Consider the following 26,436-nt stretch of genomic DNA (forward strand, 5'->3'; position numbering starts at 1 on the left):
GATGTAGTAATGCGTTCCAGACTCGCAAGTGATAAAGTAGAGTTGCATGTGGAGATAAGTGTTCACATAGGATTGCTATTGACAAGATTTCCTGTGGAAGTCTATGGGGCGCGGTTTACCATTGAAGTCTATGGGGAGCGGTTTCCCGCTGAAGTCTGTGGCGCACGATTTCCCGTTGAAGTTTATGGAGCGCGAATTCACGTTGAAGTCTATGGAGCGCGAATTCACGTTGAAGTCTATGGGGCACGAATTAACACTGAAGTCTATGGGGCGCAAATTCACGTTGAAGTCTATGGGGCATGATTTCCCATTGTAGACAATAGGAGGCAGTGTGTGAACCCAGAATGCAATTTCTAGTTGCTGTGGCGACCTGCCATGTGGGATTTGTCAAGCCCTGATTAACCATATGAACCATATGCTTTTGTGGGGAACCACTATATTTCCTCATCTCAGCTTCATACTAATTAAGCACAAATTTAAGGCACTACTTAGCCCAAAAAAGGTGAAGCATAAAGGTTTTGTTTTTACCGACTGGACGGTGAACTTTAGAAAGTTCATACACAATGTAGGTGAAAACTGGTTAGTGAAATTCTCTTCTCCTAATCCAAGCTTGCCATATCTTCCATCACCAAAGGTATAAAGAAGGCCCTTATCTGAAACAGAAAAAAATATATATAAATATGAAATATCAGTATAAACCAGCAGACCAAGCAACTGTGTGATGATCAATCCTTTTCCCAAATATTATGTTAACTTTGCCTTTGTACGGTTTAATTTTTTTTTTTTCATAGCAAGGGCACATACCCCACTAAACAAGAAAAAAAAAAAAAGAACAATCAAGTTTTGACTGTACTAGTTTGATTTTTAAAGGGACACTATAAAGGATTTGGTTTAATTTTATTTTCAGATTTATAGTTCTTTAACTGATAATTGCTATCTGTAAATCCCCTTTCACATGGGCAGACTCCACCAAGGAGGATCCGCCTGCTCAGCGGGGGATCTATCTACTTATCCCCACTAAGCAGATGGATGACAGGTCTGTGTGTGTTCTGCTTGTGCAGAGCAGAGACCGACAAAGCCTGCTGCTCTCTATGGGTGGTCGAATGTAAACGGCCTGTCCGTTTACATCCAACTGTCATCCGTTCACAGTGGTTGATCTGATTGGGCCTGCTTGAAAAATAAACAGGTGATTAGTCCGCCCATGTGAAAGGGGCCGAATTTCTTTACTACTTATATACAAAAGCTTTGTTTTACAAATAATCGTGCAGTTTGCACGAATTTCCTCAGTTCTGCTACAAACAATAATCAGCAGTAGTCTATCATAGCTCTAAATGTTAAACCCATCTGTTTAGATATATTGTTGCTCCTAGAGTGTTGCAGCCACAATTGTACCGGTTTTTACTGGTAGAAAGGAGTGTAGATGCAATCTGAAATCCCAACTTAAGGGGTGTGGAAAAGGGGGACCCCATACGTCATTGGCTCCTGCTGCTGTCAATCAAAACCTGTGACGTGGAGGGGAAAAACCACGCTGTCTGTGTCTACCGACGCAGGTAGCATGGCTCAGGACTTAGCCCGCATGAGTGTCCCCTCAGGGGACACTCAGCAAAGACGTGGACTCACTGGCAGGGGGACCCCAGAAGAGGAGGATTGGAGCTGCTCTGTGCAAATGCATTGCCAAGAGCAGCTTCAATCCTCCTCTTCAGGGGTCCCCTGCCGGTGCTCCTGGATCCACGTCTTTGAAGAGTTCCCCCATAGCAAGCCGCTTCATCCTGAGCCATGTTGTCTGCCTCTATAGACACAGACAGAGCTGTTCTCCCCCCTCTGCGTCACAGGATTTGACTGACATCAGCAGGATCCAATGGCTCCTGCTGCTATCAATCTGCCTAGTGAGGAGGGAGAGAGCAGAGAGGGCATAGCGCTGGATCAAGATTGGGTTCAGGTAAGTATAAGGGGGCCTGGGGGAGATCCTGTGGCACAGGTTTTTTTTTTTCATTAAGAAGGGTTCAGCTTATAGTATGAAACAAAAACCCTTCTGTATTTCACAGCCCAAGCTCAGGAATTTTTAAAAATGGGTTAAATGTCTGTCATGTTTAGGGTAAGTCCTTGCCTTAATCCTCACTCCAACAGAGTCCCTCATGCACTGGGACAGTTCCCCCACAGGCTGCACTGTAAGCTGCAACTGACTCCAGTCGCACATCTGCCTCCTTAGTGTACAACACATGGTTACTATCTCTGTACTGTACATGATGGTGCCTAGGCACCAGAGCCAGCCAGAGTGAGGGTGTATATATAATATTGCTCGACTTTGCACAGCAATTATTATTTTAACAAATTACTACCTTATTTAGCACAGAAACACAAATGTAACACCAAGTGATAGCTAGTGTTATATAATACAGCACAAGAACAGTATCTGCATCACAAAGCAGTTTTGTATTGTGAAAAACATATTATGGCTTACCCACCTGTAATTACTGCAGTGTGGTTTTCCCCACAAGCAACATATCGAACTCTGTGTGGCTTCAGAGCCTCCACTACTTTGGGTGTAGGCGTTTCAAAAATAAAAGTGCCATGTCCTAGTTGTCCAAACTGTCCAAGACCAAATGTATAGACTTCTGTGTCTGAAAAAAGGGAAATTAAAACAATAAATAGAACTAGGCACAAAAGAAAAAAAATATATGCATGCATTTACTGTATGTAAGTATGAATATGTGTGTATGTATGTATATATATATATATATATATATATATATATATATATATATATATACACACACACATATATACATATACACACACACACTATATTGCCAAAAATATTGGGACACCTGCCTTTACACGCATATGAACTTCAATGGCATCCCAGTCTTAGTCCATTCAATATGGAGTTGGCTCACACTTTGCAGCTATAACAGCTTCAACTCTTCTGGGAAGGCTGTTCACAAGGTTTAGGACTGTGTCTATGAGACTGTTTGACTATTCTTCCAGAAGCGCATTTGTGAGGTCAGGCACTGATGTTGGACGAGAAGATCTGGCGCTATATCATCCAAGAGTGTTCTATCGGGTTGGGGTCAGGACTCTGTGCAGACCAGTCAAGCTCCTCCACCCTGAGCTCGCTCGTCCATGTCTTTATGGACCTTGCTTTGTGCACAGTTATGTTGGAACAGGAAGGGGTCATCCCCAAACTCTTCCCACAAAATTGGAAGCATGAAATTGTCCAAAAATGTCTTGGTATGCTGACGCCTTAAGAGTTCCCTTCAGTGGAACTAAGGGGCCAAGCCCAACCCCTGAAAAACAACCCCACATCATAACCCCCCCTCTATCAAACTTTACACTTGGCACAATGCAGTCATGTAAGTACCATTCATCTGGCAACCGCCAAACCCAGACACATCTATCAGATTGCCAGACATAGAAGCATGATTCTTCACTCCAGAGAACACGTCTCCACTGCTCTAGAGTCCAGTGGCGGCGTGCTTTACACCACTGCATCCGACAGTTTGCATTGCACTTGGTGATGTAAGGCTTGAATGCAGCTGCTTGGCCATAAAAACCCATTCCATGAAGCTCTCAATGCACTGTTGTGCTAATCTAAAGGCCATACGAAGGTTGGAGGTCTTTAGCTATTGACTCTGAAGACAGCTGGTGAATTCTGGTCACTGTGCGCTTCTGCATGCACTGACCCCGCTCTGTCATTTTATGTGGCCTACCACTTCGTGGCTGAGTTGCTGTTGTTCCCAGTTGCTTCCGCTTTGTTGTAATACCACTAACAGTTGACCGTGGAATATTTAATAGCAAGGAAAGGTCACAGATGGACTTATTGCACAGGTTGCCCCACGCTTGAATTCACTGAGCTCCTGAGAGTGACCCATTCGTTGACAAATGTCTGTAGAAGCAGTCTGCATGCCTAGGTGCTTGATTTTATACACCTTTGGCCATGGAGGTGATTGGAACACCTGAATCCAATGATTTGGAGGGGCGTCCCAATACTTTTGGCAATATAGTGTATATATTTGCAGAAAAAGTGCAGTTTTTGTTTAAATTACATTGTCCTATAATATTGTATTTAATATTAGATATTTTAGATATAGACCATCTATTTGAGATTAATACACCGATACCCTGATTTTGCTGCACAGATTATAAATGAAAATAAAAAAAACTTTCAAAGCACATGTGCAGTACCTACTACTCTGATTATTTTATCAAGCACTACCAAAGGATGAATAAAATGAAAGTCAAGGAGCAAATGTAAAATTAACCTGCTAAGAAAATCTGTAAATTTATACATATTTCAAACATTAAAGGGGAACTGCGTTTTTCTTGACATGTTGGGTTTTTTTTACTAAAACTGCAGAGTGCAAAATCTGGTGCAGCTCTGCACTGAAAACAATCAGCTTTCAGGTTTTATTGCCAAAGCTAATTTGAAGAACCTGAAGTTAGAAGCTGATTGACTTCCAGATTCTAAGTGCACCAGTTTTAGCAAATCTCCTCCATTATACATATGAAGATGTGAGATCAGCTTAATGTAAATAATGTGTCACTTGTTAGTATATTAAATCCACGTTTCTGTGTAAAGTATGCAAATATGTCTATGGGAGCAGCCACGTTGGCTGATAATATATATGCAGACTCAGCTTTCTGCCAAGTAGTGCTGTATTTTAAATAACTCACACTAAATTTAACAAGTTTGATTAAAAACAGATTGTGGCTATCTGCAATAACATGACACATCTACAATAGTCCTAATAGCAAGAAAACATGTGATTTACACTGTGTTCTTTATGCATGGCAAGAAAGAGGTAAGAACTTTTTTCAGTCTGATTATACTTCTGTAATTTATTAAAAATATTTATGCACTCTGTTAATATATTTATAGTTCTCTAATATGTTACATTGCTTATTTCCTACACTAAGTTCACAATAATTGACAAATGAAACAAAGCATTTTTCTCCATTTCAAAGCTTTAGCCCCAATTTCCATAATTTTTTACAGAAAGTGGAAATAAAAATCAAACTTGAAAGAGTGAAAGCTCCCCCATGTGGACATCTGGTGACGTACACACTTGCTATATAGCTTTGCAGTACATGTAATAATTCCATTAAGGATGCCGACCCCGTTCCACAATCTACAACTGTTTCACTATTTTTTGTCTGTAAACTCCCTGCTGGCTGGCATCATTTGCAAGCTTTAGTAACATGGCAGAGAGTGTAGTGTTTTCAGTGCTTTTTTTCAATGCTGTACATCTAAAGGAGATCAGCTTGAGGTCAATAATGTTATCAGTGTATTAATGTTCTAAAAACCTTGTGTACACTTCACGATGTACATGGAAGCAACCATATTTGCCCAATACATGCAGGATCTACAGTCTGCCTTACAGTACTACAGAACAGTTGTATTTTACTGTTGCTATTCTCAATCAAAATCAATGGGGGACTACATCAAAAGTGGAGTGGTGCCCACCCTGTCTATGTGATAACCCAGCAGTGATGGCAAAACAATTATCTTCTATCCTCAGCTTGTTAAGCATTAAAAATGAAAGGTAGAAGCTAATTGGTTGTCATTCACAGCTGTTCCAGATTCTGTCTGCTCCAGTTTTGATAAATTCTCCTCAATGAGTCTGCTGACCCAATAAAAACAATGTCCTGCCTGCGTTGCTGACATCTTAACAGTTCTTAAGTTCTGAATTCTGAAATTTGCCTGTATTAATTAATCTATAGTCCTTCAAGGGGCTAACTCGCACACCTCTATATTTAATACAATACAAAATTCTAGAAAAACGAGTGTGTAGAAAAGTGAAAGTCACAAATACAATGACTTAAAGCTGAACTGCGGGAGCATGTAGGGTAGTTTCTGCTCGTTTCTGCCTAAGATAGCAGTAAGAAGTACTTTTACTTGCTTTATCCCTTGCTCCCCTGGTAGGTGGGCCCTTGTTATCCTCATCAAAATCCAGCACTTATTTTCTTTATCATCCATTAAGGGATACAGGAATGTAGAAGTTATTTGATATTTGGGAAGTCCAAAAGCAGTTTAACTGAGGGGTGGACAACAGTTTCTAATGGATTTAACCACTTGCCTACAGGGCACTGAAAATTGGCCTGGGCAGAAAGGGGGTATACCCCCTTGCTGCGCAGGCCAATTTTCAGCATTCAGCGCTGTCACACTTTGAATGACAATTGCGCGGTCATGCAACACTGTACCCAGTCATTTTTTTTTAGACGGATAGAGCTTTCTTTTGGTGGTATTTAATCACCTCTGGGTTTTTTATTTTTTGTTAAACAAACCAAAAACCACTGAATATTTTGAAAAAAAATATCCTTCATTGATGTTACGCTAATGAGGCTGCAGTGATGGGCACTGATAGGTAGCACTGATGGGCACTGATGAGGAGGCACTGGTAGGTGGCACTGATGGGCATTGACAGGCATCACTGGTGGGCACTGAAAGGCATCACTCATATATGGCACTGATAGGCGGCACTGACAGGCAGCACTGACAGGCGGCACTGATGCGCACTGACACTGACTGGCACTGATAGGTGACACTGAAAGGCAGCTCAGATGGGCACTGATATGTGGCATTGATGTGCACTGGTAGGCACTGGTATGTGGCATTGATGTAGCACTGATGAGCACTGGCAGGTGGCATGGATGGGTACTGACAGCTGGCACTGATGGACACTGAAAGGTGGCACTGCTGGGGCTACACTAATCATCAGGGCACACTGATCATCAGTGCACATGTCCCCTCTGAAGGATGCCAATTACCAGCTCTCCTCTCCTCTCGACCTGTCAGCGTGACAGCTCGTGAGGAGAGAAATGCCGATAAACGGCATTTCCATATTTACATGCGATCAGCTGTGATTGAACACAGCTGATCACATGACCGAGCTAGGGTTAGGGTTAAGGGCTAGGGTTAGAGTTAAAGTTAGGAGCTAGGGTTAAGGTTAGGGTTAGTGAGAGGAGGTAAGGAGGACAACCCCTAAACCTGACCATGCAAAGAACTTCAGTGAGGATCTAAGTTGGTCCGCCATGCTCACTGGTGATAAATCATTATCAACACTAGAAATGTGTAATGCTCCCACCGCTGGAAACTTATAAGATTTAGTTCCTTTGAAAGATTTCAGAGTCCAGAAAAACTGACACCCTTCAAGAAAAGCATTCCACCATGGGCATGGCAAGAAAAAGCACTACAGAGGACATATGGTCCAGTGCTGTCATTGAGTACAAGTGGCCTTGAAAGACACTGAGGGTTCAGGACTCTTCTAGGGAAGGGAGCAGTGGAAAATGCTCCCAGCGGACTCCCAGTAATACTAAAAAGTCCATAAGGGGAGAGGGGCCATTTATGACATTACTCTCAAGGAAAAGTTCCTACTAAGAAAGGAATATGAGGAAGGGGGGGGGGGGGGGCAGTGTCAGCGGTGTAAGTAGATTTCCAACTTCTGGACAGTGGGAGTTAAGTACTGGAGATCTCTAACTACACACTGCAAAATCAAATCTCTTAAGCTCTTGTAGAAGCATACTGTAGCTGTCAAAGGAGATGCTATCTCTCAAAGAGAAGACAAATTCGCTGTTTCTTAGATAACTCAGAAGTGTCCCACCATGCACATAGACAGAGTGCTTTATGCTTTTTTTACCGACACCAGTCTTATGTGGGATACAAATTCAAAATGTTGTAATAAACCATCACAACAAAAGCGCAATGCTTCAAATGTCCATTTCCTTTAGTACCTTTACAATAGTACAAGGATCCTCTCTCAAGAGCTTAAAGAAGTAGTGAGCTGCTGAGAGCCTGGACCAGCCGCTCTCAGCCCTTCCACAGCCCGACGATCTAGTAAGTGCTGGAGGGGCAGAGCAGAGAGCCGATGAGTGTTCAGCGAAGACTGAGAACTGAGCGATCAGCGGTGTTTGAAATCTTGCGAGGAGCTCCTGGTCATGGCCAGTTTATGGTGAACTGATGTTCTTTCCAATGATGGATTAAGGCCCCAACCGTGCTCACTGGAAAATTCAGAAGTTTAGAAATGCTTCTGTAAACAATGCCATCAGTGTTTTGCAACAATAAGGTTGCAAAGGTCTTGAAAGAGTCCTTTGCTTTTACCCATCATGAGATCACACCTTGGCAATGAGACACCTTTTTATAGGCCATCAGTTGAGACTGAACCAGCTGATATTATTTTGCACTGACAAAGGGCACGATTGCTTTCTAATTACTGACAGATTTCAGCTGGTGTCTTGGCTCTTCATGCCTTTTTGCACCTCCCTTTCTTCATGTGTTCAATACTTTTTCCCTGTGTCTTTCCATTTTATTACACATATCATAATTTCTAAACTTATTTGCTTTGGTTTCTTTGTATGTATGGATTGCATGGGTTGTTACCTACATGTGGTGAAAATTTCATGTCAACAGCACCTTTAGAAATATATTTACCTAGAAAAATGGTGATGTGTTCAATACTTATTTTACCCACTGTAACTCAATGTAGACAAATTTCTACATTACTGTGCCCTCAATGTACCTTTTGTCTTGAATTCTTGGAAAACAGTACACTTCTGGTATGCTCTAGCCCATCTGGTATACTCTACTCCAGTGCCAAGCCTCATAGCTGTTTATCTACAGTGAGATCTATGGCACTGCTGCCTCAGACTGCTAGTCTCACAAGATTTGTCACCACTGTGCTACTCACTGTTCTCCTTGCTGGATGCTCTGACACAAGGAACCAAAGCAAAACCCTGCCTCTACCAAGATGAATGCCTCCACACAGGCACAACACAGAATAAAGCATGGTAAGTCAGTAATGAGGGAAAGGTCACACTCACCTCTCTTCTGTCAGCACAGGGCCTTCTTCCTGGCCTCTCCAGACTGGCACCAGCTTTAAATGGTCAACCAATGCACGGCTCAGCGGTTGATCAATGAATCACTATGCCTAGGCCAACTGCAGCATCTCTGCGCACTCTTGTAACATCGATAAAATACCGAACATTCTACGTCGCCTCATGACTCCTGAACATCCTGTGTCACTTGAGCATTCTGTGTCACTGTGACTGCAGCCTCCATAACATTATGTCATTCCATGACCCCAGTGACTCTAGAGAACCATAAGCATCTTATGTCACCCTGAGGCCCCCATCCTTGACAGGTAATGTCAGCTGCAGGGATAACACAGGCATAGGGCAAAGGATTACTCACTAGCATTATCTAGCTTTTTTGGGCACAGTTTCCAGAATTTAGTTCCTTTTTAACAGCCCATCATGGAGCAAATTAGGTAAGGTTTACAACCACGTTAAAGTTTTATTGAATTAACATTTTTTCAATCTATTAATTAATTCTCAATACTACAAACCTGTGACTGCAATGGTGTGCCCTCCACCACAGGAAACCATCTTCACCTTCCCAAATATCCCCGGGACATGTTGAGGTTGTCTGTGTTTGTCCAGTTTCTCCACAGGAAGACCAAGCTTTCCATTTTCAGGTTCCCCAAAAGTGTATAACTCTCCATCCTCTATAGAAAGTTCCAAAAAAGAAAAGGTAATGCAATAACCACCTAAATCGATTTTAACTGTTCCTGCAAGTTAGGCTATACGTCCATGCCCACATAGATGTTTAAAGGAGTTCCAAAGCACAGGCCGAGCCTTTGAACTCCTCTAAATATCTATGTGGGCATGGATGCATAGCCTAAATTACAGGGACAGTTAAAGAGGCAGAAGAAAAAAAAAACAGCTGCCAGCGTGTCAAGGAGCAGCGCTGACAGAAAAAAACACTTTACGTGCCTAAAAGCATGTAAACACATGTAAACGCTTTTACAAACACTCAAGCCCTTGAGCGTTAATTCATTCTGGCCAATGAAATGAATTAACACCCAAGCGCTTGATGCACCTAAACGGGTTAGACACATTTACAAGTATCTTTTTTTTTTTTTTTGCCAAAAAGCTGCTGCCAGGAGGAAAGCAAACCAAGTATTACATTGTATATCCTGGAGTGTGATTTTCTATGCATTCTTACATCTGGAAGAGGACACGTATGGATGCACATGCTAAATCAGATGTAAAACATGCCATATGTGCATTTTACACATCACAGCCTTCATCCCTACAGGAACTGTGCTTGTGGGTATGTACATCTATTCTGTGTCTATCTATCTATCTAGAACCTCCTTATATTAAAATGCTCAACTTCCAAAAACAAAGCAAACTAAAGCATTTTTGATACATTTTTTATGACATTTAAAATCACTATGGGCAAAACCTTTTTTTCAGTTTTGGATGGGTTTTCATTGCTGTCAGTATCTCCGTTAAGGAGATTCAACTTCTTTATATTTGTCATGTTTACTATTATCAGAGGAAATGAAAGAAAATCCCATATTTTGGGTTGTCCCTATAAGGCCTCATGCACACTGGACTTTTTACAGCTGCTTCTAGGTGCGCCAGGCGTTTCTTTTTACTACCTCTAGACACCCCTGCATGTTATGTCCATGCACACATAGGATTTTAGCACTATTTTATGACAGGAAAGTGCTTTGATGCACCTAAACGCTATGCGCATTTAGCACTTGAGCGTTAATTTATTTTAATGGGCAAAAAAATGTATTTATTCTGGCCAAATAATTAACGTCCAAACGCTTGACATGGGTAAACGTGTCTAAAATTTTTTTTTGGCCAAAATGCTGCTGGCATCTAGGGAAGTTAAAATTAAATGACAGTGTGCATGAGGCAAACACTAATTAGAGGGGAAATCTTCCAATGGGGACACTAGTTCTGGTGACACCATCTTTACAACCCTTACTTTCGTGATTTCCTCTCATTTACTGTTTTGGCTATGGGACAGGTAGTGAAGGGAAATCTCCTCAATGGGACACAGATGGCAAAAAATTGACAGGGGTTATAACCCTCCCTTACGCTATGCAAAAAAAAAAAAAAAAATAAAATGTTGCCTTTAGTTCTGTTTTAATTCATATACAACAGCAGTGCATGGCTGAAGTAGGAAATAAATAAAATAATGGACATTCACAACTGCATTCAGAAGACCACTTTTAAAAGACTCCCACAATGGTGTTCTTTGATTTGAACCTTTAGCATCTTTTTAACAAATTAAAAGAAGATGACTATAGGAGATGTCATCTTCTTACTATCGTTTTATTATTGTTTTGCAAAGCAAACAAGCCATTTTATTCTTTGCTGTAACTGCAAATTTCATTTTCAAAAGTTCTGGTTAAGACACCCACAGAGCTTCAGACTAAAACAGCTTGATTAAAAAGTACGGTACATGGAATTTACTAATATACTACATCATACTCTGTTTACTGAGAACAGGTTGGCTTTAATGCCCCCTTCCCCAAAAGCGCATACTTCCTTTTCTTTCAATCCCTATTGCTATATCCTTCTGCCAAGAGCAAGGAAACGTAGCTGTCTGTAAACTTCAAGTCACTCTGGTCAAGGCTCACATAGGACTGAGGAGGCTTTCCCCACCCTGATATGATGGTGCTAAGCTGTTCACTACCATAAGCCTTGTGACATGAAAGGAAGGGGATGAGTCACATGCTCCTCCATACCTGGAAGTACCAGGTATTTGCTTCAAACAAAGCACAAGTTTGACTTGAAAAGCGACGCACGATGCACAGAACAGACTATTGTCAATATGTGGAAAAATATCAGTTTCTCATCCAGGTTCACAAACGCTGAGGGCTTTGCTTACGTGTAACGAATGCCGAGTGGTAATAGCCGCAGGAGACCCAAATAATCGGCTTTCCAATATCCACTTGGTGAGGACTGCAGACTGTTTTTTCATTAGCGAGGCCAAGTTGACCTTCTGAATTTTCACCCCACATGAAAAGCTTCCCATCCACTGAAATAAAGCAAAATAATGCTTGTATTTAAGTTCATTTTTGTTATTTAAAGTTTACCAATCTCTAGGTCTTCTCTGTCGTGGTAAAGAACAGTGTTATGTTACTGCAAGGTCTAAAGGCAGGTTCATTTCACATGAGACTGGAAAGAGAACTGGATCTGTCTCTCACAGCAGTAGCTATGTATAATAAATGCTTGCAATAACCTACAACTGCTTGTCTATAAAACAGTACTTGAATTCTTTTCCATTTAAAAACCTTGGCTCTGTCTCTTTTTATTTTAGGATTTTAAAATGCAGTACCATCCAGACATGTTATATGCTGATGCAAATTTTGTTAGTCGATTTCTATTATGCCATTCTTTCCAAATGAGTATCTGTCAACAAAACACAGTGGATGCAATATTGGCTGGCTGAACCTATATTTATAAGACGCACTTTTTCCCCCCAAAAAAGGGGGGGAAATGTCAGTGCGTTTTATGGAGCGAATATGGAGTGGCCGGTCCGGTATTTCCACTGCCGCCATGTCAGAATACCGGGCTGGCCGCTCAGCTCTTCTCTGCAGTAGAACCTTATCTGTTCCTCGGTCCAGCGCTGCGCAGTCTTCCCGCGCTGGCTTCATTAGTGTGGGCTCTCGGTTGTGACAGCCGGGTGCCCAGTGCACATGCGTGAGAAGCACTGCGCTTTGTGAATGGTACGGCGTCTTCTGGGACACATGACAGGTCCCAGAAGACGCCGGACCAATCACAAAGCGCAGCACTTCTCGCGCATGCGCACTGGGCACCCGGCTGTTAGCCGGGTACCGACACTAAAGGGAGGATAACTCTGCGGAAGTGGGAGCGGGTACCTGTCAAATTCAGGTACCCACTCCCCCTCCCTCCCCAAAGGTCAGCAGTCTCTTAGTCTTCCCTGTACTGTGTCCACAATCTCTGGTCATCACCTGTACTGTCTGCAGTCTCTGGTCATCTGTACTATGTCTGCAGTCTCTGGTCATCCACTGTACTGTCTGCAGTCTCTGGTCATCCCCTGCACTGTCTGCAGTCTCTGGTCATCCACTGTACTGTCTGCAGTCTCTGGTCATCCACTGTACTGTCTGCAGTCTCTGGTCATCCACTGTACTGTCTGCAGTCTCTGGTCATCCCCTGCACTGTCTGCAGTCTCTGGTCATCCACTGTACTGTCTGCAGTCTCTGGTCATCCACTGTACTGTCTGCAGTCTCTGGTCATCCCCTGCACTGTCTGCAGTCTCTGGTCATCTGTACTATGTCCACAGTCTCTGGTCATCTCCTGTACTGTCTGCAATCTCAGGTCATCCCCTGTACTGTCTGCAGTCTCTGGTCATCCCCTGTACGGTCTGCAGTCTCTGGTCATTTGCTGCACCATGTCGGCAGTCTCTGGTCATCCCCTGTACTGTCCGCAGTCTCTGGTCATCCCCTATACTGTCCGCAGTCTCTGGTCATCTCCTGTACTGTCCACAGTCTCTGGTCATCTCCTGTACTGTGTCCGCAGTCTCTGGCCATCTCCTGTACTGTGTCCGCAGTCTCTGGCCATCTCCTGTACTGTGTCCGCAGTCTCTGGCCATCTCCAGTACTGTGTCCGCAGTCTCTGGCCATCTCCAGTACTGTGTCCGCAGTCTCTGGCCATCTCCTGTACTGTGTCCGCAGTCTCTGGCCATCTCCTGTACTGTGTCCGCAGTCTCTGGCCATCTCCTGTACTGTGTCCGCAGTCTCTGGCCATCTCCTGTACTGTGTCCGCAGTCTCTGGCCATCTCCTGTACTGTGTCCGCAGTCTCTGGCCATCTCCTGTACTGTGTCCGCAGTCTCTGGCCATCTCCTGTACTGTGTCCGCAGTCTCTGGTCATCTCCTGTACTGTGTCCGCAGTCTCTGGTCATCTCCTGTACTGTGTCCGCAGTCTCTGGTCATCTCCTTTACTGTGTCCGCAGTCTCTGGTCATCTCCTGTACTGTGTCCGCAGTCTCTGGTCATCTCCTTTACTGTGTCCGCAGTCTCTGGTCATCTCCTGTACTGTGTCCGCAGTCTCTGGTCATCTCCTGTACTGTGTCCGCAGTCTCTGGTCATCTCCTGTACTGTGTCCGCAGTCTCTGGTCATCTCCTGTACTGTGTCCGCAGTCTCTGGTCATCTCCTGTACTGTGTCCGCAGTCTCTGGTCATCTCCTGTACTGTGTCCGCAGTCTCTGGTCATCTCCTGTACTGTGTCCGCAGTCTCTGGTCATCTCCTGTACTGTGTCCGCAGTCTCTGGTCATCTCCTGTACTGTGTCCGCAGTCTCTGGTCATCTCCTGTACTGTGTCCGCAGTCTCTGGTCATCTCCTGTACTGTGTCCGCAGTCTCTGGTCATCTCCTGTACTGTGTCCGCAGTCTCTGGTCATCTCCTGTACTGTGTCCGCAGTCTCTGGTCATCTCCTGTACTGTGTCCGCAGTCTCTGGTCATCTCCTGTACTGTGTCCGCAGTCTCTGGTCATCTCCTGTACTGTGTCCGCAGTCTCTGGTCATCTCCTGTACTGTGTCCGCAGTCTCTGGTCATCTCCTGTACTGTGTCCGCAGTCTCTGGTCCTCTCCTGTACTGTGTCCGCAGTCTCTGGTCCTCTCCTGTACTGTGTCCGCAGTCTCTGGTCCTCTCCTGTACTGTGTCCGCAGTCTCTGGTCATCTCCTGTACTGTGTCCGCAGTCTCTGGTCATCTCCTGTACTGTGTCCGCAGTCTCCGGTCATCTCCTGTACTGTGTCCGCAGTCTCCGGTCATCTCCTGTACTGTGTCCGCAGTCTCCGGTCATCTCCTGTACTGTGTCCGCAGTCTCCGGTCATCTCCTGTACTGTGTCCGCAGTCTCCGGTCATCTCCTGTACTGTGTCCGCAGTCTCCGGTCATCTCCTGTACTGTGTCCGCAGTCTCCGGTCATCTCCTGTACTGTGTCCGCAGTCTCTGGTCATCTCCTGTACTGTGTCCGCAGTCTCTGGTCATCTCCTGTACTGTGTCCGCAGTCTCTGGTCATCTCCTGTACTGTGTCCGCAGTCTCTGGTCATCTCCTGTACTGTGTCCGCAGTCTCTGGTCATCTCCTGTACTGTGTCCGCAGTCTCTGGTCATCTCCTGTACTGTGTCCGCAGTCTCTGGTCATCTCCTGTACTGTGTCCGCAGTCTCTGGTCATCTCCTGTACTGTGTCCGCAGTCTCTGGTCATCTCCTGTACTGTGTCCGCAGTCTCTGGTCATCTCCTGTACTGTGTCCGCAGTCTCTGGTCATCTCCTGTACTGTGTCCGCAGTCTCTGGTCATCTCCTGTACTGTGTCCGCAGTCTCTGGTCATCTCCTGTACTGTGTCCGCAGTCTCTGGTCATCTCCTGTACTGTGTCTGCAGTCTCTGGTCATCTCCTGTACTGTGTCTGCAGTCTCTGGTCATCTCCTGTACTATGTCTGCAGTCTATTGGTTCAGAATATTTTTTTTCTTGTTTCCGCCTCTAGGAGCGTAAAAAACCTAAAATCTAGGAGCGTCTTATGGTCAGGTGCGTCTTATAAAGCGAAAAATACGGCAGATACAAAGTGAGCGCTGCTGAGGCGCATATACGGTGATGTGAAAGTTACGTCTTATGATGATGCTTCAACATGACAATAGCATAAAGTTGAGTGACAGATGTGGATAGTTCATTCAACAACTGTAACGTAGGTCCATATAGTAAGGTGATCTGTGCTCCGTGTTGGTAACTTCAAGTGACGAGAAACAGTAAAACTATGCACTTACCAGAAGCGCATAATAAATGCGCAAAAAAGATGTATCCTTTATGGGGTTATCTAGGTCTGGTCTAGGGCTGAGGGGTCATCAAGCTCAATGTGGACACATGGGATGATACTGCTAACACAAAGGTCACACTCTGCTCACATACCCATCAGAAACAGCTCCAAGATCACAGCATACATGGATACTCCAGATCCAGATATGGTTCCACCTTATAGGGCTCGTAATAACCTGCTAATGACAGCAGTCTCTTCCCCTGGATAGTTCAATACACAGCTCTCCTGACCTCCCACACTGTGTCTCCGGCTGGCTGAACAAGTCAACTCTTGGACAAACTCCTCCAGTACCATCCGGAAGTAGAGCCGCTGTCTGAGCTCACTTGTTTGTGCTGTACTGGTATATGCAGTATATTCAATAAAAGGGTATTAGGAGGGCCCTGCTCATGAGAGCTTACAATCTAAAACCATATGCATGGTAAGGAAATGAAGCAAACAAGTCTTTCAATAACAAACACACTTTATGAATACTGAAATATCCTTATTTTATGAACTGTGTTGTAATGCCAGAGCGGCTTTATCAGGTGCTTCCTCTGGTATGCTTTAAAATAATCATATAAAAGAATAATCATAATAATACAACTTGGGAAAGCTATATAAGCAGTTTTCCTTACGTAGAAGATTGACTATATCTTAAAAGCACAGATTTGAAGAACAAAATCACCATTTTGATGTTGAAAATACATATAATTGCTACCTACAACAGACAGCATTGTGTACAACCCAAAAAATACTTCAATGTTCCAAAAAAAAAATCCCTGTAGGTTTTGTTGGTTGACATTTGAACAACAAACATATACATTCTTGGTGCACCAAAGCAACTATCAGTGTTGTATTTAGTAAAATTTAAAGTGGTTCTAAAGCCTTAAGGTTTTTTACCTTAATGCATTCTATGCATTAAGGTATAAAACATTCTGAACTACAGGATCCGTTCAGCCCCCACCTTATACTTACCCAAGCGCAATCCCGATCCAGTGATGTGCATGAGATTGATAGCAGCCATTGGCTCCAGTTGCTGTCAATCAAATGTTATGACAAGGTGGGGGAGGGATGGGGGCCAGCTGTAAAGTTTGTGTCAATGGACAAAGACAGGGCGGCTTGGGAGCACAAAAAAGTGCCCCCATAGAAAGCAACTTGCTATGGGGGCACACCAAAGAACAAAAGGTATACCGCTCAGGCAAACAATCCAAATCAATCCACAACAGGTGCAGGCTCTGTCTCACCACCACACACAATGCTTCACGCGATCGTGTGAAACGCGTTAACAAGTCCTGTATTTATGTCCTGGTGTTTTGTGTGTCCTATGGATTAATAAATACACACTATATTCATCTATCCTCCGGTGTGCGGCTGCCCTTCTTCCTATTGCTACGGGGGCACACGCAGAAGAGGAGAAGCAGAGCACAGACAGGGGACCCCAGAAGAGGAGGACCAGGGCTGCTCTATGCAAAACTATTGCACAAAGCAGGTAAGTATAACATGTTTAATATTTAAAAAAAAAAAAAAAAAAAAAAGGTTTAAGTCACATTAAAGAGTAAGCCCATCCAAAAGTGTAATGTTAGTAATAGGAAAAGTCCAGAGGACTGAATCAGACCCACGGTTTCTTTTAAGTCCTGGATACTCCAACAGTGAGACCTTTCTTCCATAGTTCTTGCCTGTGTTTCTGTCCTGGAAATTTTCAATGTTCCTGTCAACCTGGAAATGCTCCAGCTCCTCCTGTTCCAATGTGCAGACCCAGGATTTCAAGCATTGAGATCTCACCAATGAAGCTCCATGGAAATATAGGAACATGCATCCACAAACGTCTGCCAAAAAACGAAATATTGGATGTGGGTTGACTGTGCAGCATTTAGGGCCCTTTACACTAGGACGCAATGCAGGAAAGCAACGTTCCTGTGCGGCTTCCTGCATCACATTCCAGTTGCACTGTCCTTGTGATCTGCAGTGGGTACCAGTGCAAAGTTAACGACACACCAAACACAGATCGCAAATGCAGTATGTTTGCCCGCATCGCATAGCATGGAACAAGAGTACCATGCAATCTGGTTGCCGTGCGTTTCAAAAAGTAGTATATGCACTACTTTTGGTGCAGTGCAATTTCAGTCCATTCAAAAAAAATGGGGCTGAAATCGCACTTCTTGTGAAAGTGATCTTAATATGTGAATTTTTATACTAGGGCACATACTGTACTTAACATGCTATAAAAAGCAAGCACATCAAAAGTATCTGCCCTGTCCTGCTGCCGACCAATATACAGCGTTAGCATTGGCTAAAAAGGACACAGATGATAACACTGTTTTGTGATTATAAGGCTATACTTTTCTAACGTTACCACATGCTATCTATGAAGCTGTTTATAAGTGGCCTGGACTTTAGGTGGTTAAAACAAGCTGCAGCTGGGAGCTTGGTACCTTTTATTAGCCAGACATCCCTGGTGCCCCTCATGAAAACATGAATGGGTTAGGAGATTAGGAATATGCATTCCTTGTTTTCTTCAGTGATGAATGAACTTGAAGAAAATGAGCATTGGCAGGACAATATCTGCGCTTGATTAGCTGCAGTGGAGGGCAATGGGGGTCTAATAGACCCCAGATGCCTCCATAAAGAAGACCTGTTTAAAAAAAATACAAATTTTTACCAACATAAAATTAAAATAATTTAACTACTTCCCTACTGGGCACTTTCATCCCCTTCCTGCCCAGGCCAATTTTCAGCTTTCAGCACTGTCTCACTTTGAATGCCAATTGTACGGTCATGCAACACTGTACCGAAATTAAATTTTTATAATTTTTTTTAGACAGATAGAGCTTTCTTTTGGAGGTATTTAATCACCACTGCAGTTTTTTTTTTGCTAAACAAAAAAAAGGCCAAAAAGTTTGAATTGTTTCTGTTATAAAATTTTGCAAATAAATAATTTTTCTTCTTCACTGATGTGCACTAATAGGCACAAAAATGCTGCTTTGATGAACACGGATTAGCCCCAACTATCAGGGCACTGATGATCAGTGTCCTAATTATCAGTGTAAATTCAGTAAAGGACAAAAATATAGGCACCCCTGCATTTCTGTCAGATAATGCACCTCTTCGCCCAGAAAATTGTTGCAATTACAAATGTTTAGGCATTCTCATGTTTCTTTTGTTTGTATTGATATGACACAAACGTGGAGAAACAAAAAGCCAAATCTGACACATTCTATGCAAAACCCCAAAAGTGGAATGGACAAAATTATAGTGACCATCTCAAAATTGTAATAAATAATTGCATTCCAAGTTTGTAATGCTCCCGTTATTTGTAATTAAACCCACATGTATTTGCAGGTGCTGACAATATAGAAATCACACCGGAAACCAGTGAAAATGGTGAAAAATGTACTCAACCCTTCTGTTGTGTGTCTGTGTGTCGCACATGGAGCATGGAGAAAAGAAAGAGCAGCAAACAATTGTCAGAGGATATGAGAACAAAAATTGTGGAAAAGCATGGACAATCTCAAGGTTACAAGGCCATCTCCAATTAGATCTTAATGCTCCTGTGTCAACTGTGAGCAACATTGTCAAGAAGTCTACAGCCCATGGCACTGTGGCTAATCTACCTGGATGTATCCATAGAAAGGGAAACATTGATCAAAGACCACAACAAAGGATTGTTTGAATGGTGGCTAAAGAACCTCAATCAACTTCCAAAAAAACTCAAGCTGAACTTCAGGCACAGAGTAAAACTGTGTCACCTTGCACTATAATTCACCATCTGAATGAAAAGAGACGCTATATTAGGAGACCCAGGAGGACCCCACTGCTGACACAGAAACATAAAAAACCCAGATTGGAGTTTGCCAAAACTTACACGAGGAAGCCAAAATCCTTTTGGGAGGATGTGCTGTGGGCAGACAAAACTAAATTACAGCTTTTTGGTAAATCCTATCATTCTGCTGTTTTCAGAAAAAGAAATGAGGCCTTTTAAGAAAAGAATACAGTCCCTACAGTCAAACATGGTGGAGGTTCACTGATGTTTTGGGGTTGTACTGCTGCTTCAGGCACCGGATGTCTTGACTGCGTGCATGGCATTATGAAATCTGAAGACTTCCAAAGAATTCTGGGGTGCAATGTAGGGCCCAGTGTCAGAAAGTTGGGTCTCCGTCAGAGGTCATGGATCTTACAGCAGGTCAATGACCCAAACCACATGTCAAAAAGCACCCAGAAATGGTTTCAGACAAAGTACTGGAGAGTACTGAACTGGTCAGCAATGAATCCAAATCTCAATACCATAGAGCACCTGTGGAGAGATCTCAAAACAGCACCTGGGAAAATAAACCCTTCTGATCTGAGAGCTGAAGCAGTTGGAGAAAGAAGAGTGGTCCAAAACTCCAGTTTTAGACCAGAGGTGTAAGAAACTCACTGACAGGAAGCGATTGATTTCAGTTCATTTTTCCAAGAGATATGCTACCAAATATTAAATTGAGTGTGCCAATAATTTTGTCCAGTCCACTTTTAGGGTTTGGAATGTGTGAGATTTGACTTTTTGTTTCTCCACTTTTTTGTGTCATACCAATACAAACAAAAGAAATTCAACATGAGAATGCCTAAACATTTGTAACTGCAACAATTTTCTGGGCGAAGTGGTGCATTATCTGACAGAAATGCAGGGGTGCCAATTTTTTTTGGCCATGGCTGTGTCCCCTGTCCCCAGTTATCAGCTTTCCTTTTCTCAGACAGTGACAGCCCTGAGAAAAGGAAATGCTGATGACCGGCATTCGTTTATCATGTGATCAGCTGTGTCCAGTCACATATAAAGAGACAACATCACTGGCTGTTTACTCTGATCGGTGAGGCACTGTGTCCAAGGGACACAGCTCACCACCGATCGCCGTGTGACATGTCATCATATGGTATCCTCCCAGCACAAGAGCTGTCCCACCCGGCTGTCACAGTACAATAAGCTGGGCAGGAGCTGGTTAAAAAAAAACTTCTAAAGTTGATAACCCATAAAGCAGGGATATTGAATCGAATTTCATGGAGGTCCAATCAGTAAAATTTTCTTCCAGTAGAGGTCCAAATTGCATTTCTGTGCGATGAGTAAGATCCTTTCCATCACAGCCCACATCATCTTGCATCACAATCCTGTTCTTTCATCAGTGTGCTCAATCCCCCGCACATTACAGTCCCCCACTTCACAACACAGTTACCCCTGCACAGTAGTGTGCTCAGGTCCCCTTCACATCCCTTCCCCCCACCCCCTTTATTCACAGCAGTGTCTTCAACCCCCCACCCCTCCTCACAGTACTGTCCTCTGTCCCCTTCACATCAGCCCCTCCCCACAGAACCCACCCCGTACAGTACTTCCCCTCCTTCAACATCTCCTCCCCAGCACTGCTGGCGTTAACTTTCCAAATTAACAAACTGGAGAATCACCAGCTGGTTAACTCTGGCTTCCACCCTCCATAAGTGCTGCTGTACTCCCTAAATGGCAAGACCGCTGCAGTCCGGATGGGACAATAACTTGGTCTGCAATTTAATGATGCTTCCTGCAAAGGCTTTTAAAGCATCGCCTATGGATATTTTTCAGTCCTGTCATTAATCACTCACAATTTTGAGGCTTGACATATTTGGTATCTATCTACTCAACACAATCCAATCTTTTAAATTTTACCAAAAAAGTGGGTATTATATTGTGTTTGTGTGCAATAAAGTTTGTTTAGTTATTTTTTTTTCCCTCAAAATATGAGTTTGTTAAACAGTTGTGCAAATATAGTGTAACAAAAAAAAAATTGCAGCTGCCACTATTTTATTGTACAGCGTCTCTTTTTTCCAAAAATATAACATGGTTTGGGGGCTCCAAGTATTTTTTTTTAGCAAAATTTCAGATTGTAAAACTTATGAAAAATTTAAAAATTGCACCAGATTTGAAGCCGTAAAAAAGAAAATAGCTCCAAATAACACACAAAAGTGAAAAGTCACTGTGAAAAGTGAAGAGCATTTTCAGAGAGGTCAGCAGTGGTAGTTTCTGAATCTCTCTCATGACAGTTAAAATGGATTGTCACAAAACCATTTATCAGCTTCTCTTTAAAGTAAAGCTGCACCTTAAGAAGGGTTCTTTAATTTCTGCTACTTGGCTACATTGGAAAAAGAAGCATTCCGAAGATATCATTTCTAATTTCGAGGTTGTCATAACATCTGTCTATTCCATTCACACATACATATTACTCCATAAAACGATGACAGGAAAAACATTTCTGAACCTTTCAGATCACTAGATGTGGCAGTTGGTAATAAGCGTTAATACAGGGCACCTACCAGTTAAGGCAGCTGATGTATTGGATCCAGCCGACAGCTGTTTGATTTTATACTGAGAGTAGAAGACGGAGATTTCATGAAAGCTTGCCCTTTCAGTAGTGTCACCAAGTCCCAGCTGTCCTTCACTGTTCCATCCAGAAGAGTAAACCTTTCCTTGTACTACAAAAGATAAAACACACAGGTGTACATTTTCATTTTCAGCAGACAGTTCTCTGTCAGTGAACCACACAGGCTTCTGCATCTCATTACATAGCATGGCAACCTCTAAACTTAGCTGACAGATTTGTCACCTGTTGTGATGTATTTGTTTAGCTAACAAGAACATCAGCTTGCTGCTTTCAGGTTATTTACCATATAAGAAAGACCTAAGACATTTCTTCTTCTTATGTATTAGTTGGTGGCCAATATTACTTTAACTCCATGAACAAAAAGTCACACAACAAAGGCAGAACCATAACCCACAAATACTTGGCAAAGCAGCGGGACTCCCAATTATTTCTCAACAAGAACAAACCATACACTTAGCATTTACCCTCTAAAGCAATATGATCACATTGAGCAACAAACAATGAGTGAACATTGCTTTAAATTGTGATTTTCATTTTTTTTGTAAAACAGAAATAAATAATTCACAATTATATTGCAAGCAAAGCTAAATTATTATTATACAGGATTTATATAGCGCCAACAGTTTGCTCAGCGCTTTACAATAGAATAAATATTAAAGTCACATGCCGTTTTATAGCTGATACATTTTTAACTGCTGCAGCAGGCCTCAAGCTAAAAAAACAAAAACACATATAGTGTGTGATCTGTATTTACAGAAAAAAAAATAGCAAATTAAAAAAAAAGATAATTTAGTGTATACAATTGCGACACAAGTTATATTGTAATTGAATGTCATTCAAAATTACCTTTCCTGTACAATCTGCAGTGACGTAATTTCTGTAAAATGTAACGTAATATGGCAATCTGGAGGCATTCTGTAAACAGATGGTGTACAGAACACCCCCCCCCCCCCAGAAATGTCATTTCCTGTTTGTGTGATTGGCTTACCGATTTTCCTAGAAATCCGCACTAATATACAAGTCAGATTTTGGGCATCCCCTGCAACAAAAATGGCATTTTTGTTGAGATACTCCCAAAGGAAAACACATCTGAAAGAGATGGAAACCCCGCCCCTTTCCTCATGAGAGCCCAGAAAGTTCAGCAACTGACAAATAGAAAATCACTCCCATAAAGATTCACTCTGCACATGGACACAGACAACCAGCTATTTCTTCAGAATAACAAAAGGTAGGAATCTGCAGCAAAGTTTGTTAAAATCCCTGTAATGTACATAAATCACTGAGATTTCTCAACAAAAGTGGAGTTACTCTTTAAAAGTACAGTATATCTGAACCCCAAGAACAGACATTTAAAAAATGCCAGCTTAACTTTCAAAATTTTCAAGCTATTTTATTTAGGAGTAAGGCTTTAAGCCACAGTTTTGGAGATACGGATCTAAGTGATAAATGCACAGTTAACTTTTTATAAATTATGTATTTATGAATTCATTTATTTATGAATTCAGTGTCTTGCATACACAATTCAAAGATAAGCAGATATAGCATCTATTATAAAGAACTGACTTACTGTATATCTGAAGCCTCAAGATAATATAATACGTTAACATTTTTTTGAGGCCAGAGAGTGTGTGAGTCATTTTGCTGGGACCTAAGACTGTCAGTCTAGCTTTATCTTTGAACTCTAAATTTTTAAGGTTTCTAACATAGTCCATTATAAAACCATATATATACAGTTGTGTTCAAAATAATAGCAGTCAGACATCATTAACATGATCAATCACTGTTTTTGGTAGAAATTATATTTCTACATGGCAAATAATCTACTAGCAGGTGTAGTAGAGTAATAGAAATCCAACAGACCCAACAGTCATGACATGCATGCTGCTGATTCTGTGTAATTGAATCACTAATTGAAAGGGGCATGTTCAAAATAATAGCAGTGTGGAGTTCTATTAGTGAGGTCATTCATTCTTTGAAAAACAGGTGGCAATTATTGCCCTTATTTAAGGAAGGAAGGCAGCAAAAGTTGTACATGCTGGTTACAGTGCATTTCTCTCTGAAATTCTGTGGAAAATGGGTCGTTCCAGACATTGTTCAGTAGAACAGCGTACCTTGATTAAAAAGTTGATTGGAGAGGGGAAAGCATATAAAGAAGTGCAGAAAATGATAGGCTGCTCAGCTAAAATCAGCTCCAGGAAGATCAAAGAAGGTCTAAAGTTACCTGTGAGTACTGTTACAATTAGAAGACGCCTATGTGAAGCCAAGCTATCTGCAAGAAGCCCTTGTAAAGTCCCACTATTGAAAAAAAGACGTGCTGAAGAGGTTACAATTTGCCAAAGAGCACATTGACTGGCCTAAAGAGAAATGGCGCAACATTTTGTGGACTGATGAAAGTAAGATTGTTCTTTTTGGGTCTAGTGGCCGGAAACAGTTTGTCAGACGACTCCCAAACACTGAATTCAAGCCACAGTACACTGTGAAGACAGTGAAGCACGGTTGCGCAAGCATCATGATATGGGGATGTTTCTCATACTACGGTGTTGGGCCTATTTATCGCATACCAGGGATCATGGATCAGTTTGAATACATTAGAATACTTGAAGAGGTCATGCTGCCTTATGCTGAAGAGGAAATACCCTTGAAATGGGTGTTCCAACAAGACAACGACCCCAAACACACCAGTAAACGTGCAACATCTTGCTTCCAGACCAACAAGATTGACGTTATGGAGTGGCCAGCCCGATCCCCGGATCTTAATCCAATAGAAAAAAAATGTGGGGTGACATCAAAAATGCAGTTTCTGAGGCAAAACCAAGAAATAGAGAAGAACTGTGGAATGTAGTCCAATCATCCTGGGCTGGAATACCTGTTCACAGGTGCCAGAAATTGGTTGACTCCATGCAACACAGATGTACAGCAGTTCTCAGAAACAGTGCTTATACAACTAAATATTAATTAAGTGATTCAAAGGAAAGCAAAATCTTCAAACATTTTTCAGTTTATATAGTGAATGTTTGAGTTTGTAAAGAAGAATACAAACACTGCAATTTTTTTGAACAGTCTAATATTCACTTTCCTTTAATTTTTTCAGAGGAACAACACAAATTTGATATATTTATCTTCATGTTTTGATTTGGAATAGAATGTGTAGTGTTCCCAATGCATTTGTGTGTATGGAAATAAAAGCTATTAGAAGGATTTTGACCTTTATTCACATTTTTCAACACACTGCTATTACTTTGAACACAACTGTATATATATATATATACACATACACAAACTCACCGGCTAGTTTATTAGGTACTCATGTTCAATTGCTTGGTAACAGAAATTGCTAATCAGCCAATCACATGGGAGCAACCCAAAGCATTTAGGCATCTAGACGTGGTTAAGACGGCTTGCTGAAGATCAAACCGAGCATCAGAATTGGGAAAACAGGATTTAAGTGACTTTGAACATGACATGGTTGTAGGTGCCAAACAGGTTGGTCTGAGTATTTCAAAAACTGCTGATCTATTGGGATTTTAACACACAACCATCTCTAGGGTTTACAGAGAATGGTCTGAATTAGAGAAAATATCCAGTGAACGGCAGTTGTGTGGACAAAAATGCCTTGTTCATGTCAGAGGAGAATGGGCAGACTGCCTGCTGTGACATTCAAATGATAGAAGAATGTTTGACCATTCTTCCAAAAGTACATTTGTAAGGTCAGACACTGATGTTGGATGCGAAGGCCTGGCTCACAGTCTCCGCTCTAATATATCCGGAAGGTGTTCTATTGGGTTGAGGTCAGGACTCTGTGCAGGCCAGTCAAGTTTCTCCACCCCAAACTCGCTCATCCATGTCTTTATGGACCTTGCTTTGTGCACCGGTGCGCAGTCATGTTGGAACAGGAAGGGGCCATCCCCAAACTGTTCCCAAAAAGTTGGGAGCATGAAATTGTCCAAAATGACTTGGTATTCTGATGCCTTAAGATTTCCCTTCACTGGAAAGAAAGGGGCAAATCCCAACCCCTGAAAAACAACCCCACACCACAATCGCACCTCGACCAAACTTTATACTTGACACAATGAGTCAGGCAAATACCATTTTGCTGGCAACCGCCAAACCCAGACATGTCCATCGGATTGTCAGACACAGAAGCGTGATTCGTCACTCCAGAGAATACGTCTCCACTACTCTAGAGTCCAGTGGCGGCATGGTTTACACCACTGCATCCAACGCTTTGCATTGCACTTGGTGATGTAAGGCTTGGATGCAGCTGCTTGGCCATGGAAACCCATTCCATGAAGCTCTCGGTGCACTGTTCTGCTGATCTGAAGGCCACACAAATATTGGAAGTCTTTAGCTATTGACTCTGCAGACAGTTGGTGACTTCTGTGCACGGTGTGCTTCAGCATGCGCTGACCCTGCTCTGTCATTTTACATGGCCTACCACTTCGTGG

At 42.5% G+C, this 26,436-nt stretch overlaps 1 protein-coding gene across 2 annotated transcripts in view; it reads right to left on the bottom strand.

Moving 5' to 3' along the window:
* RPGR (retinitis pigmentosa GTPase regulator) overlaps positions 1 to 26,436 on the bottom strand; it is a 163,863-nt gene that overhangs the window by 64,283 nt on the left and 73,144 nt on the right. For both annotated transcript variants that reach the window (XM_089673912.1, XM_089673913.1), the window contains exons 5-9: positions 21,924 to 22,082; positions 11,690 to 11,839; positions 9,342 to 9,500; positions 2,466 to 2,621; positions 529 to 653 (exon numbers count right to left, since the gene is read on the bottom strand). In XM_089673912.1, the coding sequence (XP_089530038.1) occupies positions 529 to 653; positions 2,466 to 2,621; positions 9,342 to 9,500; positions 11,690 to 11,839; positions 21,924 to 22,082 (749 nt within the window). The remainder of the gene's footprint in view (positions 1 to 528; positions 654 to 2,465; positions 2,622 to 9,341; positions 9,501 to 11,689; positions 11,840 to 21,923; positions 22,083 to 26,436) is intronic.

Source organism: Staurois parvus, unplaced genomic scaffold, assembly GCF_062004578.1.
Source record: "Staurois parvus isolate SC_StPar_1 unplaced genomic scaffold, SC_StPar_1.0 ptg000145l, whole genome shotgun sequence".
NCBI lineage: Eukaryota > Metazoa > Chordata > Amphibia > Anura > Ranidae > Staurois > Staurois parvus.